This window comes from Centroberyx affinis, unplaced genomic scaffold (genome assembly GCF_046629955.1).
Source record: "Centroberyx affinis isolate AG114_WGS23_722 - 3 ecotype Tasmania unplaced genomic scaffold, CSIRO-AGI_Caff_v1 ptg000993l_1, whole genome shotgun sequence".
Taxonomy (NCBI): Eukaryota; Metazoa; Chordata; class Actinopteri; order Beryciformes; family Berycidae; genus Centroberyx; species Centroberyx affinis.
The window spans coordinates 260,751-277,589 of NW_027279558.1; the positions used below are offsets into that span (position 1 = coordinate 260,751).

Here is a 16,839-nt window from a genome sequence, read left to right on the forward strand (position 1 = left end):
AGAATCAAATGAATTCCCCTCGGTCAGGTTTGTAAAGCCTTGCCAATTATTTCACCTGCAACTGTTTCAAGTGTATAGTGTGTTTACCTCTTCCATGATGTATTCCAGAGCGGTTATACCAAGATTTTCCACTCAGGCTATTTTGAATTGTTTATGATGTTTGGAAGACTTATACAGCAATATTGATGTACTGTTTTTAGCAAAGGGGGAGTTGGAACAGATGGGAGTAGTATCTATTTGAGGTTGGGCTTTTTCCAGGAAACCTGACCCTTTATTAAATAGAAAAAAAAAGTTTGAACTCAGCATATATCTACATAACTGGCACCTTTTTCTGCAGGCTCACATTGAAGCCAATAAAATTGAGGCAGCAGATGTGTTCAGTGTGCGTCTTTGAGACAAATTACAGAGTTGTCTCGGGAGTCGCTGGTCTCTTTCATTTACTATCCCACGTCGCCACAAAACGAGAGCCAAACTCCCATGTCATCTTCTTGGTGATCTCTCACCGAGTGTCGATGACAGCCTAATTGAATACAGGGATACAAAATCAAACTGGCTTTTTATCTCTCAGAGAAACTTTGTGGCCTGTAGCACAGAGAGCAAATTGGATATTCACTTGGGTCAGACTTCAAATTTGAAAAACCCCTCGCGCTACCCTATGATGTGATGTGTGTTTTCATGTCAACTGGTCGATGGTCTGAATGGTCCAATTAGCCGAGTTTTTCTTGGGCAGTGTGGTGAAAGAGTAAACTGTAGAAACATAAATATTTGTTTTTGTCATCGTGTCATCTCGCCGAGGCCATCAGTGCGCCAGAGCTCCTAAAAATGTCGGGGCAGAGGGATGAGGCTGGTCATTTCTTGCTGGTGTCATTGCTTTCATCCTAGAAGCCAGTAAACACCCAAACTCTTTTCACTTCGACTCATTGTTTGAAGTAAAATCCATATTACTCTGTAGATGCTCAAGACTAAACTTCAGCTAACTGTGCCAATCCTTTTGCTTTTATAGTCGTTGATTACCATCCAAAAAGTTGGATATAGATCTGTTATTCTAGCTTGTGTTGCATGTTTTTTTGTTTTTTTAATGTTCTTGGATCAAGCATAAAGGAATGTTTTTTTCTTCTCTTCCCTTCTCCACAGATCCAGAATGACTTTCACTGTTGGTAAATGGCTGCTGGTTGGGGCTTAGCGAGTATCCATCTACGGACACGGTGAGTGTCTGAAAACAACCAGCCTTTAATCCAGAGAGGATCCCTCTTCCCTGTCTTAAGAGTCTACTAACAGTGTGTAAGGACCACTGGGAGTACAAGAACCAGTCAAGGACACTTTCACTCCCCCTCCACCCGCAGGAAGATGGGAGTGAGAAAATAAGCCCTGTGGATTGAAGAGGAGCTTAATGAATACCAAGGAGTCTTGAAACAAACAGTGTGTGTTTGTGTATGTCTGTGCGAGCGGATCGAACAACCATGTGGACACTAGCTACAACTGTCCGCTGTCTCCTGGCGGCTGCACTGCTATTGGCCAGCCGCCTCCAATCAGTGGCGGCCACTGAGGATGATGTCACGCCGCGCATCAGTTTCCCATACAGTAAGTCACAATTATTCCCTCATGCGTTTATTGTCAGTTAGAGATGGTCATTTTCAGTGTATTGCAGGAAACATATGGCCCGCCAGGATGTTGAGTTTTGATATCTACAGAGTTTTGTTATCTATCTATTCTAAAATGTGAAACATAGTAAAAATAAAGAAAAATGCATGTTCCCAAACTTTTGACTGGTAGTAAACACAGCTATAGAAAGTGTGCAGTGATGCAGCCATCGCAACTTCGTATTCACAAGGACACACACGCTGAGAGTGCACAAGCGCCTGCAGGTCCACATGCACACATGCCAACTTGCAGACACACACAACTTCTCATAAATTCATGCAATTATAATTTTGTACCCTCAGGGTCTTTTAAGAGATTAGATGTCTAGAATTTCTGTTGTGCTGCCAACTGGCAGCATCACTTTGCACAAAATTGACTGTGTGGTTGTGTTCCACCCTGAGCCTGTTTGACAGCAAAACGGGCGGTGATGCAAGCTTGGCATGTGACTACTAGCTGAGAGTTACTCAGGTGAAAACCACATACAGTGTACCAGCTTAAGGCCTATTGTCCCATGATAAATATTGTACATTCAGACCAAACGGCAAACCGTGACTGGTTTCACATCCTCACACACACATGGCCCATCCTGCCTTTTACCAGTAATCGACCTTCTCGTAATGCTTAGCTGAGCGCAGCAATTTGTCTGACAAATAAACTAATGTCTTTCCTGGCAAACTCACTGGACTGAAGACCTTTTTGCACCTGAGTTCATCATTGTATGTAATTATTCCATGCACACTGCAGCGCTCCTCTCATTATGATAACTGTGGATTAAGCCTTAATAATTTAAAAACATGGCAGTGTTTTTCCTCTACTTGTTTATATGGGACAGGCTAACAGCTTTTTGGTAATTGATTGATGCATTATGGGAGTGTGATAAATGAGGGAAAAAAATTGAGAAAACTGAGGCAGCTGTTTGGATGTGGCATAGAGGGGAAACTGATGGATTGTTTGACTGGCTTTCAGGGACATGTCACTAAAGACATTGCCGTGTTGTTTTTAACGTCCTACAACCTAATTGCTTGAACTGGACAGCTCTGTGTAGCTAACCAGTTGGTTCCTACAGCTCTATACAATTAGCTCACTGATTCCTATAGTGTTTTCTGCAAATGCAGTCAGACGGACAAATACGCCCATCCAGAGTATAGGCTTATCAGGATAGAGTGTATAGGAGGCGTGACGGCCCCTGTAATAACTACCTGTCTGAATTTAAAGTTCCTTCTTCTGGAAAAAACAGTCTGAGGCTTATTTTCCTCACCTCTTAGCCAACACAATGAGCAACACACTGCTGTTCACGTGCACCGTTTCACAATGGCATTACTCATACCCGAGAACAACATTACAAATACTCCAACCCTTTATCTTGTTTCTCAAAGAACAGAACCAAGTGAATCAACACAAAGCTGGTTTCCTGCAAATAGGTGTTTTGCAAGCCACTGATGTTTTTTTCCCTCCACTTTTCTACACTCAACAATCATATTGTAAATTTCTTGCATTTTAGCTCCCATCATCGGCTAGGTTTTTAAGAGAACATAGGCAGTCGTTGAGAGACAACACCCTTTTCAGCTGATAATGCTGCGTAGAACCATGGAAATCTTATCCAAACGTCAGTGACACTGATTGTAACCCCTTCGTTCCACTCCAAAGAGTACAGCCTTTGTATAAACAGGATCTACAGCATCACTGACATGCTATGCGTATCCTATGGAAATGAAGCTGAATTCAATACCAGGCCATTGATACCCAACATGTAAAGTGGGGGACCCCTTTAAACCTCCACTTCGGTTTGTATAGCCCCCAAGAAAAGGGGGACCCAGGCTGTTTTCTAGAGAGGAGTCTTCCTTCAACATGGCTTTTTTCCTGGAAAGGCGTCCCTTTTCTCTCCCTCGCTCTCTCTCTCTCTCTCTCTCTCGCTTCTCCTCTCTCTCCCTCCTTCTCTCCTAATGAGCAGGCTAATCTCCCATGTGTAGTGAGTGGAGGTTTTGTGGTTGCTGCAGTGGGAGTGCTTGTCTGTTTTTCATTATGGCTCTTGTGCAGAGAGGCAGCCCAAAGGATCATGGGACGTGAAGCAGTAGGCAATCAGTTAGGCATGCCGCGTGTATCCCTGTTTGTGGCTCAGATGTTCAGTATCAAAAACTTGCTTCCCATTTCATAGCAGCCAGGTTGTTAATGTCTGTCTCCGGAGAATCGTTCTTGAGACTTTTTTCAGCGAGCAGGAATAAGTCAAGTTGTGCAGATATAAGAACAGTGCACATTAATAAGCAGGTTAAGGCGCTTACCATGTTTGTTTGATGTTAAAAGATTTGACTGTAGTTCATGAACTTTATCAGATGTCACCCCCGCTTTGCTGTGTGTCCGGTTGCTCTTGACAGAGAGAGAGAGAGAGAGAGAGACAGGATTTCTAGAGTTTTCCTTCCCCCATCAAAGGCAAATTTAGAATAGTATTTGTTGATGGCAATGTAGAATTACAGGCAGTCCTATGTCTTATTATTAATTTTAATTGGAATGTTATATTTAAATAATTACTGGTTTCCTATTACACTTGACAGACTGATGGATTACCTGGAAGAGAGAGGGTGTGACATGCAACACAGGTCATGAGCCAGATTTCAAATCCATAGCACAAGTAGCTGACAGGTGGCTCACCTTGCTGCTCCAGTAGGATCCCTCATTATATTTATACTTATGTGTAATGTAAAGAAATAATCAGGCCAGGAAGGAACATTTTCAGTCTTACCGTTTTCACACAAGCTGCTAATAACTGAGAAAACAAATCAAAATGCCCCTTCAAGCAAGACAGCCCAACTACCAAGCATGCTGTGTATGCCCGGCGTACACAGTGTCCGTTCCCGTTTACGTTTGGTCCGTGTTCAGCGGATATTGTGCGCTTTCTCTCATGCATGCTAATCCAATGACCTTGGCAGTGTGTGGATTGCAGCGCAGAAAGAGAGGGAGGGGGGCGAGAGGGGGGTCAGGCCAAATACTCGTGAGATTTTAGACATGCTCCGATGCCCACCTAAAACCCGGCACAGACACGCCCACTGATCCTGAAAGAGAAGCGGTCTGCGGCTTCCAGCAGAGGTGGCACTCACAAGTGCCCGCATATAGCGCCACAACAGCCGCGACAATGGAGCATAATTACAGCACATCAACTCCGTCCGTCTCCGACATGTTAATGGCTTCATCGCTTCCACGCTCCAGGGAATGTACAGAAAAGTTCAGTCTTTACAGATTTTGAGAACAGTTGATTTGAAGAAACTGGCAAGCGTGCAAGAAATAATGGCACAGCTGTTAATCAAGAGGGACAGACCGGAATGCGAGGTTAAAGAGTGACGTTTTGGTGTTTTTGAATTGCTTTGACGCAATGTAAATTGTCCAAAACGAAAATGTTTTTTGCCTCGCATCTTCATATCATCTTGTAACATCAAGTTTCATAGGTATACTGTTATTGTGCCACCAAAAAAAAGCCTTTACTGACAGATTGAATATGGCTTTTCATAGCGTGATGTAGCATTTAGCATTGATATGGCCTTTGGGCGCCTGGGGAGCCCAACAATCACTCTGGACAGCTCTCAAAAGGAAATCACACTCAGAATAACATCCCATATTGTATTATTTTATATTATGACTCTTAAACAGGCGCTTCTTGTCGCACTGCTTTGTTTTGTGTTCACATTGCCTGTCAGAGAGAAAGCATTTACTGTTTCCAAAGCATTCAGCATGAAGAAAGGCGTGGAATAAATACACAACCTTTTATCACAGGGCCTTTTGTTGCAGTTCTTAGGAAAAAAATATTTAGACTCACAGCTATCAACATCATATGCACACACACACAAACAATACTTATTAGGCATTACTGGTTTGACATGATAAGTGACTTTCTTTAACTCACAATTGCCCAAGAACAAGGTAGCGTGTTGGTGCCTGTTGGTTTAGTCTAGGTTAAGTTCAATATTGACAATATTTTTTCTCATTCATCTCTGTCATGGATTTTAAATATTCCCCAGAACAGAAGTTTGCCAACTCCATGTTTTGATGAACTGATATATAAGTGAGCATTTTGATAAGACGTAATGATAATTTGCTGATTTCTGAGTCTACACTATGTGAACATGAACAGATTTTCAACTTTCATTGACGTAATATTTTAGTTCATTAATCTTCACAAAAAAAAAAAAACATAAAATGTCCTAAATACCTACAGCATCACCATCTGACCCTCTGCTGTGTTAGTGATATGTCATGAGTGCACATATGTGAAAAAGAATTTAGGGATTGAGGTGTGTGTCCCTGCATGTCACCCTGCATCTCTACCTTGGCTTGGCTGTAAAATGTTCTATATTCGCTTCATCCACTACCTGTCACTCTGCCCATTCATTTAATTTCCCTCTCACACAGTCTCTCTACATGGCTGGTGTAAGAGTTTTGAAGGATTTGGTTAAAGTCACTCATTTGGTAGAAATCCTGTCTCTTGTCTCATTCATGAATTCCTCTCTGAATTGGCTTCATGTTTGAATTGGCTTGATCAGTAACGCCAGTTGACAATCTGCCGTCCTGGCAAGCATAGAACTGGTGGATCCAAGACAGACTGGCATTGAGAGGAAGCTGTAGTCCTTGTCAGTATGAATGACACCTGTAGCCAGGGATAGGAATTCCATAAGGCCACTAGCCTGGAGGTTGGATTTGTCAGATCAAGCTATAGCAGAATTACCCTTATAAGCCAAAATTAGGGGTCTAATGCAGAAGGTATGGAGATGCTGAGCTCACTAGCAATATTTCTATAGGAAAGGTACTAATACTGCTACCATTCCTGCTCTTATGGGAATAAATCTGTCAGAGAAATGGCAAGAATTAATGCGCACAACAACCGTGTTTCACTGAAGGAATGATCACTGCACACACCCATGTGCGGTTTGTGTGTTTGACATTTGGTGTGTTGTTATATAGACGTGCACGCGTGTGTGTGCTGTGTGTGTAAAAGGCCAGCAGCAGTGAGTTTACACTCATTACACCTATGTGCTTGACCATTTCTCCTCCTCAGTTATTGTGTGCTGGCTGAGTTGAGAGCAGTAGACCCTGTGTGACCCCAGCCTGCTCTTTCCATCAAGGACCTCTCCGGAGACACACACACACACACACACACAGGGTGAGGGGCTAGTGAATGTGTACTGTGGTAGCGCTCCAGGACCTTCAACACATGCCACTCCAAAGTGAGTGCACTCAGAAAACCTCAAGCGGCTCTATCGATGCACTAAAATTGACAAGTGTGCACACACACAAGTGCACAAACCAACAAATGGGGGAGAGATGTATCGAAGGGTATTTCATTGGGATTTTTGCTGTAGCCAAATCCATGTGTACACCTGTGTAAGCCAACTGGATTTAGACACAATGTTTGCAGCGCAAACACAGATGACATTTTGTCTTAAGTTCACTTGACTGAGCTGTAGCTATCTCATCTTTCATCTATCCAATCTTTGTTTGTTTTGTTTAGAGTGACATAGATAATTACCAGAATAAAGAAAACACATGAAGGGATAGAAAGTGTATTCGGATATTGAACGTAAGAGGTGGCCCCGTTAACCCCATTAAGATACTTTATATTGGTAGTTTCCTTAGTTCCTTAACACTAGAAAGGTCAAACTGCAGTCAATTGATAGTTTTTTTTAATTTCAGAATTTAAATATCTAAATAAAATGTCCCTCCATGACCATTCCTTGCCTACTTTCTGTAGAAACCAGTGTTGTGAGATTTTCAAAATCATACAGGGAAATAGTATTTACCCCCTACAAATAACAGCTTGTTAGCCGTCTCTTAGACTAAAATCCATTATCCTTTTTCGTGTTAATTTGGGGAGTCACCTGTACTAGAGCAGAGAAAGAGCAATGAAGGGGCTGAATGTATGTGGAAATCATATTCCAGTGCCATCTCTCTCTCTCTCACCCCTGGAGGGAGGGAAGGGGAAGATGGAGGGAGGGAGAGATGCGTTGAGGGGGCTCTGCCAACCCACACATGACAGGCACAGGCAAGCCTGGTTTGGATTGTGGGCGGGGAAATTATACCAACTCTGTCTATCTGTCAGTCTTTCTCTCTCTGTCTCTCTCACTCAGTTACTGTTTACTGTCTCTCTCTCCCTCAGTCTCTCTGTTTGTATCACTCGCTCAAACACCACATACTTTCTCCCTCTGTCTCTGTGGCTCTCTGACCTAGTATCCAGGATTCAGTAAGCTTTCAGTGGTGACAGACAGACCGTTGCACTCCATCGCTCCACTGCTTTGAGTGGGTGGGTGTGTGGGTGCCAACCCAGAGTGCATCAGGATGACACTAAGAGCCGATAATTACAGAGCAGCAAATCATGTCTGTGTCGGCCCCTTGTTCTATGCTTTTAGTGGTATCCAGTGTTTTAAGCGCTTACCTCATCCTTTGTATGTGTGGTGTGTGTGTGTGGCTTCAGATCTGTTGTGCATGTGGAATGTTTCAGGCTTTTCCAGGCTTTTGGAAACTGTTCTCAATTTCCAATAAAATACCCAGTTTTGTTGATGTTGTCGTGATCCTGAGCCTGGTGTGTCTGTGCCTGTGTAACAGTATGCCACCATTAACTCCTCTTTGCAGCATAATCCTCACACAATGCAAACACTGGACCTATAGACTGTCAATCTCTGGTTATTATCTGCAAGGTGCAGCTTTGGCTCCGCATATGTGTACACACATATACACACTCAAACACAAGCAGAAAGGCACACACACCATCATCTCTTGTACATAGACACAATACATCTATAAGCCATTATGGTATAGTCATGATGGCCTAGCCTTACAGATAGGTGTCATAAGTCTTTCTGGAGCTAAATGACTGCTGTCTGCCTTTTGTTTACCATCCAGTAAAGGCCGATTTTCTCTGTCCCGCTTTCTCTCTCTCTCTCGGTCTTGGAGGACATGGGAGGGCACAGAGCTGTCACTCAGATGGCCCTTCCATTAAGTTGAAAATTGACCCTCAAACAGAACAGAATTTACTAAACCATCTGAGGTAAAATGAGAATAGGATATGTGAAGTCTGTTCTAGGGTGAATTTTCCCTTTAAATCTGATGCTCCAGAAGAGTATAAGCCCCCCGCCCCCGCATCTTGCCACACCCCAACCCCTCTTATTCAATTTGCCCACTCATCGGAGGTCTGTGCCCTCGGAGTGAGTCAACGACAGTGTTTATGTGCTGACTTGGCTGCAGCAGCAGCAGCAGGGACCGAGACTACTCTTGGCAGATAAATGTCACTCTGACAGTGAAATACACATCACTTTGCCCAAACTATCACGAGGACCAACGTTATTATGACCTTGAAGTGCCTTCAGTCAGGAGCTCCGGTAGCAATATATAAAGTCCATTGTGAGAGTATGTCAAACAGAGAGCCTTGAAGATGTGCGCAGTCGTGTAGCTTTAGCTGGCACTGGGCAGAGCCAGAGAGTTTTTTGATGAATGTGTGTCTTGTGCATGTAAGATAAGCAGAGCTCAGTGTGAGATGAATATCAGCCGTGCTGGCTATGCACTCTCCTCTCCTCTGCGTTTTCCCAGCCTGGCTGTAAGCAAACCCCTTTGTCCCCAGTGCCCCCTTGCCTTGTGACTTGGCTCACGCCGCTTTAGTAAATCTGGGGCATGTTTATGGTCGGTCCTTTTAGGAGTGTCTGGGCAGGCATAGACCTACGAAGCAGCCAATCAATCGCCCCATCCTTTGAGTCCTTGGGAGTAGTCTGAAACTGAATAAGACGAGGTAGATCCTGCCCCCTTTACCCTGAAATATGATGCCTGGCAAAGAGCTGGCATGTATTTTATTACCCGGCGAGATTGTGTCTGCAAGCTGGCACCCTCTGATGATATCTTAGTCGCCTCACTGCCAAGTAAGCACACACACTAGACACACAACAGTGACGTAAATGAGGGGATGCAGTGGCATAGAAATCTTAATTGATGCCTCTGTGGTATTTTGGAGGTCTGGTCTCAACAGAATTAACATTATTAAGATTTATTTATGTATTAAGATTGATTTTGTCAAAATGATTTACCCCCTATCTCACCAGCATCCCGCAGAAACCTTGTATTTCTCAAAGGAGATCCACTTTTAAGGAATTGTGAAAATCAGTCATTGCTCCTATAGTCATATACATATGGGGGACAATTCCCACAATCAAACTAATTTCTAACATGCAGAATTGCAGATATGAGGTACAGACCATCATAACACTTCCCCTTATGCATCTTCATATGAATTCAAGAAGTTTGAAGAAGTGTCTACTCTTGGATGTGCTCAGGGCCAGTATGATTTCTCTCCCCATAAACACAAACGGCTTTATGATCACGGAGCAGATGCTCTCATTTCTTAGTGATCCGTTTTGTTCCCTAGCTGCCTTTACCACCGCTGATCAAACCACATGGCAACGTCTAACTCACTTCTGTGCTAGAGAACAATGAGCCCTGGAAAACATCTTTAATTTCACCTATTTAATTGCCAAATGGATATTATGTGCCAGTGGAGAAATTACTTTCAATTACTGCATGTTGTTAGTATTGCTTCATGTAATACTGAGTCGGGAGCAGCTTCTCCCTCCCTCCCTCACTCTTGTGCTTCTGGACACAAATCGGCCAATTTCTTTTGGGTGCCTCTATGATAAAAAGTGCTTGTGGGGTTAAATGAGTATGGAGAGTGAGACAAAATTTACCCAATTTGGCTTCCAGGCTGAAACACTAGAAGAACCTGTGGTGTAAACCAATGCAGTATGTTAGCATTAGCAGTGAAGTAGCCGTATTGGTGGTAGGTGTGAGGTGATGAGCGTTAGCAGAGGTTGAGGCCCCAGCTTGGGGACAGCCAGCTGATTAAACAGGCAGGTGATGAATGGACCTGGAGCCTGGCTGTGAAATGGCTACATTGGCCTGTAATTGCTGCAGCTCCCAATGGATGCCCAGCATTCTGCCAAAAGCACGTCAAAACCCACAACCGAGCTGCTGTATCAGAGAACACAAGGAGTCTCCCAAAGAACTGCACCTCTGTGGCTGATCGAAGTAAAAAAGAAAGCCTCGCTTCAAATCACTGCAGCTTTGACCCAGCGCTGATGTTTTTAACTGCTAAAGTAAAGACCTTTTGCTCTTAACCAAAAGCCTTCTCCAAGTGCTTTGAAAATGGCCTTTTCCCCTCATGTTTTCTGATAGGTCAACATCCCAATCCAATCTTCCTGGTTACCGCAACTCCCACTCAGTACTCCTCAGCCCCCTCCATGGCCTCGCACTGCTCTCAGAGTAAAAGTTTCATGAGTTTGCTCTCCTCCGCTCGTTATTCCATTGTCTGTCTAAGAGGATGTCACTGTGATTTATGTCAGAGAGTTTTAATATGCTGAGGGAAGGCTGTTTTTGGTTCCAGTGAATGGCCGAAACCCAGGGGAGCCGTGACAGTCAAGCTATGATATGTCCCCCTGTTGAGAGGAGAGATGGCACTCCTTTGTCTGCCAACTGCAGGAACCACTGGGACTAAGTATAGCTCTCTTTATAAGTTGCATTAAGTTAGACCTCTCACAGCCATTTAAGAAAATTGTAAGACTTAATTTACCTTGAGAAAAACCACAGCCATTTTAATCCTTGATGTAGAAAAACTTCTAATTTTTTTTCTAAGATGGCCCAAGAATGACAATAGGAAGTCTTTTTATTTTGTATCCCCTCTCCTCACCCTCTGATTTTAATGACAGGCCTCCTCTTCATTGACTCCAGATGTCACAATGTTTTAAACAGAATGAGGGCTGTTGATCTGGAAAGGGCCTAAGATTTGATTTTGGACAAGATGTGGCTTGTGCAGCTGGGTTTTACTCCCACAAGGGGAAGATAATCATCTGCCAAAGTGCCTTGAGTGTTAGATGAACCATTTGTTTGTGAGCATATTGAAGAGTTTAAGTCGTGGGTTGTAAACATTTATTGCAGTTTATTGGGTCCGTTTGCATTATGGTCCAATGCACCACCTGGAGTGCCGAAGATAAACTTACTGCTGATGTCTTTTCTTACCGTCAAAAATCTCAAAATTTGAATTCAATTTGATGGTTGTACATGGGGGGGGGGCTTTAAACGGTTTTACTGCAGTAAATATTAGTGTTTACGACCTCAGATACGAGCCAGTAATCTTATTTGGACAAGCAAATGGAGTCCACGACCCAAGCATTTTAGCTTTGGGAGCACGCTGAGTGTATTTAATATGTTTGGAATAGGAGGCAATAGATAAACATTAACAGAGATTGTCAAAAAAAATGCAAAGGGAATGAAGTGTGCAAGCTCTGGGTACACAAATATTTGGTTGCATACATCCAGTGTCTCTCCCTCTGGTGAGTTTGCTGCCCTCTCAGTTACACGGCTGAGAAGATACTTGTTAGTGTTGTTGATAGATACTTAGTGATAACATCTATCCAACCAGGGGACAAATGGGCCCCAGTACTGCTGTTGTTTTTCCAAGGGCCGTGAAGCTTGTGGGTGCTGAATAAACCATTTTCCAGCAGGCACTCCTGGACTGTGTTGTTTTTTCAGTATTTGGTCTTTTTTGAGCAGTTTTACACGCAGTAAATCAAAGTGAAAAGCGACAAGTTGTCAGACTTATTGCCTGTTACAAAAATTGAAATCTTCTGAAACTCCAATTTCACAGTGGAATGCAGTTAAAAGCCTTTATTGCGAGTGACTGCTGATGCCACTGGAGGAGATCCTGAGTTGTTTATGAAGCTATGAGAAATGCTAGTAAAGGAGACACATATATTAAATCCATAGTTCATCACAAGAACTTATTGAGGCTGCAGGGAGGGAGCGACATGGGAAAAGGTTACTCATTTGACTTATGGCCCAGTGCTAAACAGATCCATTTTAAGGGGTTTGCCCGGCAGCAGAATGAAGGAGATTTAGATTGGTGTGAGTAGAATAGAAGAGGCTTTTACCTTTCTGCCAGCACAGAGTGAGTGCCAGCCAGGACAGGAAAGTGTTGACATGGCTCATTGACATACACATGGCAAGTCCTCATGGGGCAAGCTGCTGGCTGCCACTGTGCAAGGGGGGCAAAAGAAACGGAGGACAGTTGCCTCCAGGAGCAATGAATTACAAATATGACACTTGTGCAATGACATTTTTCAACAATCTGCTAAACTGATTTGGCTCAAACACACCACTGTACATGTGTGGGTCTGTGTGATGTGATGCCTGTCCACTCCTTATTGTTTCCTTTTACACTAGTGGCTGCCACTGTCTGTCGAGACAACAGAAATAGAATCACTGCCCCCTGTTGTAGGGAGGCATTTGTAGACCTAGATTAATAATCCTTTGATTTGTGATGCTCATGTGCATAATCACCGCCTAATTATTTTGTCGGATATTCCTAACCTGATTTTATGACGGTAATGAAAATGTTTTCATTCTCTCCAATGGGATGAAATTTAGGAGCCTTTTATAAACCAAGTTCAAGCCAAATGCACTCGAGTGCTCGTGCACTCGTGTGGTCTCACACTCCCAGCGTCAGGACACGTTCTGTTCCACTCTGTTTCTCTCTGTGCTTTTCTGCTATTTGATAGTAATAATCCCCTGTGTATTTTTCCTGCTGTTCCCAGATGCAAAGGAGAGGTCAGCCAAGAGATTCTCTGCGGACGGAGTCTTCAATTACACCTCTCTGCTGCTCAGCCAGGAGGACGACATGCTGTACGTTGGAGCCAGAGAGGCACTGTTCGCCCTCAGCCTCTCCGACATCAGCAAGACCAAGCTGCAGAAGAATGTATGTCAAAGTGGCAATTAATCAGATTATTAGAATCACGATTGCAATTTATGTCAGAATTGGCAACAACATACCATACTTGTAGATTGATGCACATTGTATCTATTAAGCGTATCAAGTCTTATGTATACTTATGCTAATGAATGTGGGTCTGTGTCCTGAAGTGGGCGTGGGTAGCGGAAAATTCCGATGCTTGGATCAGGCAATAAAAGCTCTGATTGCAATCATGGCTGCAGTTGAATATCATTAATAATAATAGGCTGGACACTTTATGTAACTGACATTATGGGATTAACATTTTGATTTTGGTAATCATTTTATGGAATTAAACGCTATGGTTTTATAGACGCAAATATTCAGAGATTTTCTTTGTGTGAAAGATATTACTGCCTACTACTCAGAATTAATAGCTGGGAACGATCTTATGTTAAACACCTGCAAAATGCAGAACCCACCGGCCGACTTGACTCCATATGACGGTGTTGCATTATGCATTACATGGGATTTGGGGAGGTATTTCCACTGCATACTCTTGTTTTTGGTATGCATATGAACCTCCAGACACCAACCATCGAGATGTAGTAGAGCCAGCATGGTTCCCCGTAATTTGCATGACTTACCACTTACTTATTCCTTTACTCTGGGTCTCTTTGTCATCTTCAGCTGACATGGGGCACTCCTGCTGGAAAGAGAGAGGAGTGCAGCTTCAAAGGCAAGAACCTAGAGGTAAGAGGCGCCTTTACACCTACAGCTAACCAAAATAAGCAAAGCACCTTAGGAAAAGAGAGATATGTAATAAAAATATTGAAAGCATGGATTTTTTTTATATGGTTTATGCACATTCAAGCCCTAAGGGGCAAAGGTAAAGACCAATAAATACAAAGACATTCTGAATGAGCTCCAGAGGTGCTGACTGTGACCTCTGACCTGCCTGAGGAGAGGGAGTAAAGTATCACATTCATCCTATGGTGAAGCATTGCTATTCTTTTGTGAACCTTTTCTATCAACTAGAGTTGTGAGAAACTTGTAGAACCTACTCTAAGCTGCACCAAGGCCCAGTGCCGCCCTGTGAAGACTGCCCTTTTCCAAATGTTTTGGAAGGATCCATAGAGTTCTGTGTTGACAAACCTTTCCACCAGTTACAAATAGATTCATCAAGTGTGTAGACTCTCTTGGGAATTGCTCTTTTCAAGGGTTTTTTTCAGCTGTGCACTGCTTCTCTCTGGCTGTCTGTTACCTTGTTGTCATGCCAGCTGTTGTATCCCTAGGCGACAAGCCCCGGTAATCTGTGTACTGCAATGTACAACTTGGGTCTGTGTATCACAGCACGCTCACTCAGCAATTGTTGTGTGATGCTGGGAGATTTTCCCAACAGGGTTTCTGAAATGGGGACATTTTACTGTACTGTGTGATTTTTATTGATCGATCAGGTTTTCTTTTTCGTCTTTGTGTTTATTGGTCTAAAAGACCCTTATTAATGCTTAAGGGCTATTTCAGAGGCATGGATTTTGAGGAACCTGAACAGAGCTCTCAAGATAACCATCCTACTCTTTTATCATATTCAGTTGTGAAGAATTTCTAATGCATCCTTAGACCTCACACTCTCTCCATTTGTTCCCCATCCAGACTGATTGCTTCAATTACATCAAAATTCTGCTGCGGCTGAACAGCACTCATCTTTATGTGTGCGGCACCTATGCCTTCAGTCCCATCTGCGCCTACATAGTAAGTGATGACTTCCAATCTACCTATTATTAACCCTCGAGGATTGATTTTTCTCCCAGTCAGTGAAAGGAGCCTTGATTTTTTTTGTTTCCCTCCAGCCTTCACACTAACCCAAAGTTGGATTGTTATGGTTTTTTTGTGTTCTTGGGGAATCAAGCTCTTTTATCCACCATGTCAGTATTGGAGCTCTTGTTATTCGAGCGTGACCAAATCCTACTGAGGCATTTTAGCAAGACAAGTCGACAGGGGGTACAAGAGCTGTGTGGTTCCCAGTGACTGGAAGCAGCAGATCCAGTGAGTCTTTATGTGTTTGTCTAGAGGAGGAGCAGACTGGGAAAGATGGTCGTCGGCAACAGGATGACATTGATTTCAGTGATAGGGGGCAATCAAGCTTGGAGACGGTTCAACTCCTAAAGCCTGGAATTAAACTCTCCCCTTTGACGTCACAGTGAAAGAATAATATGGGACGTGTCAGAGTGAGGGGGACTTGGCAGGACTATAGGTCCTGAACTGGGATTCCAAGCATCTCTCAGCTCAGTTGGTCTGAAACTGTTTGACCTCCCACTTATCATCATGTTGACAGACTCCAGAGCAGAGTCTGTGTGTAGCCCAGAGGTTTCCTACAGACTAGACACACTCTAACATGCATAACATTAACAATAATAAACTTTTGTTTATATAGCAGCTTTATAGCAAAACAATCACAAAGCGATTTGCAGACAATATGACAATAAGAAATGTAAGCCAAGAAGATAAACAATAAAAATGACAGACGTGAATTAAAAACAAACCCCGAGTAGAACGACAACTCATGATGGTGATACATGGGAAACATTATGAGGCGATGCAGACATTTAATATTGTCTTGTTTTAGATTTGAGCACTTGTAAATTAGGGGTGGGAATCACAGAGTAACTCACGATACGATACTGTCACGATATGTTGCCCATGATAACGATGGTATCACGATACAGCGATTCTGCGATACTCGATATACTGCAAGACAATTCATCTACGATACATCACGATATCTGTGTAACTGAAGAAGAAAAAATACCCCTAAAAAGGCAAAAAGCAGGAACTGTGGTGCCTCTCTGATTTGCTTTCCCCTGCTGTCCACCATTTTCCCCTCTGTGAGTTATTCGTCTTCTTCACCGCAAGTTAGTTAACTTCCATTCACTACCCTCATTCATTTGATAAGCGCCACCGCGAGGAGTCATTCAGTAGTGACTCTGTTAAGTCAAAATGGTAACAGGCATAATGCGGGGGAATCCGTTTAGAGCGCCCGCATGTTTTAATAAAAATATCGATATTTGGCGCCAGTGTATCGATAATGTATCGAAAGAGGAAGTATGACGATATATTCCAGTATTGATATTTTGTCCCACCCCGATTGTAAATGGGACACATAATTTGTGAATGATATTACGGTGTAGTAAAAATGCTGGAAATATTGCAAAATTCCCTGCATACATTGCATCAAAAAGTTAACTAATTTCCATAAAGGATCTTGCTTGTAGGGCTACACAGACCTTTTGGGAGTTTGGCCCTCTGGTCAGCTTACCCAATATCTGCCAATATCTGGCACCAAAATCATCTCTGTGTCTCTAAATAATCATAAGCGATTAGCATTATCCAGAGTATCATTCTGTGGCCTGTATTCATAAATTCTGTAAACAAAATCTCAATCTTCATCATTAGTG

At 43.0% G+C, this 16,839-nt stretch overlaps 1 protein-coding gene across 1 annotated transcript in view; it reads left to right on the forward strand.

The window, feature by feature from the left end:
• Positions 1–1,230: 1,230 nt before the first annotated feature.
• sema4bb (sema domain, immunoglobulin domain (Ig), transmembrane domain (TM) and short cytoplasmic domain, (semaphorin) 4Bb) overlaps positions 1,231–16,839 on the forward strand; it is a 32,356-nt gene continuing 16,747 nt past the window's right edge. The window contains exons 1-4 of the mRNA XM_071522460.1: positions 1,231–1,581; positions 13,251–13,411; positions 14,075–14,137; positions 15,038–15,136. Of these exons, the coding sequence (XP_071378561.1) occupies positions 1,434–1,581; positions 13,251–13,411; positions 14,075–14,137; positions 15,038–15,136 (471 nt within the window). The 5' untranslated portion in view covers positions 1,231–1,433. The remainder of the gene's footprint in view (positions 1,582–13,250; positions 13,412–14,074; positions 14,138–15,037; positions 15,137–16,839) is intronic.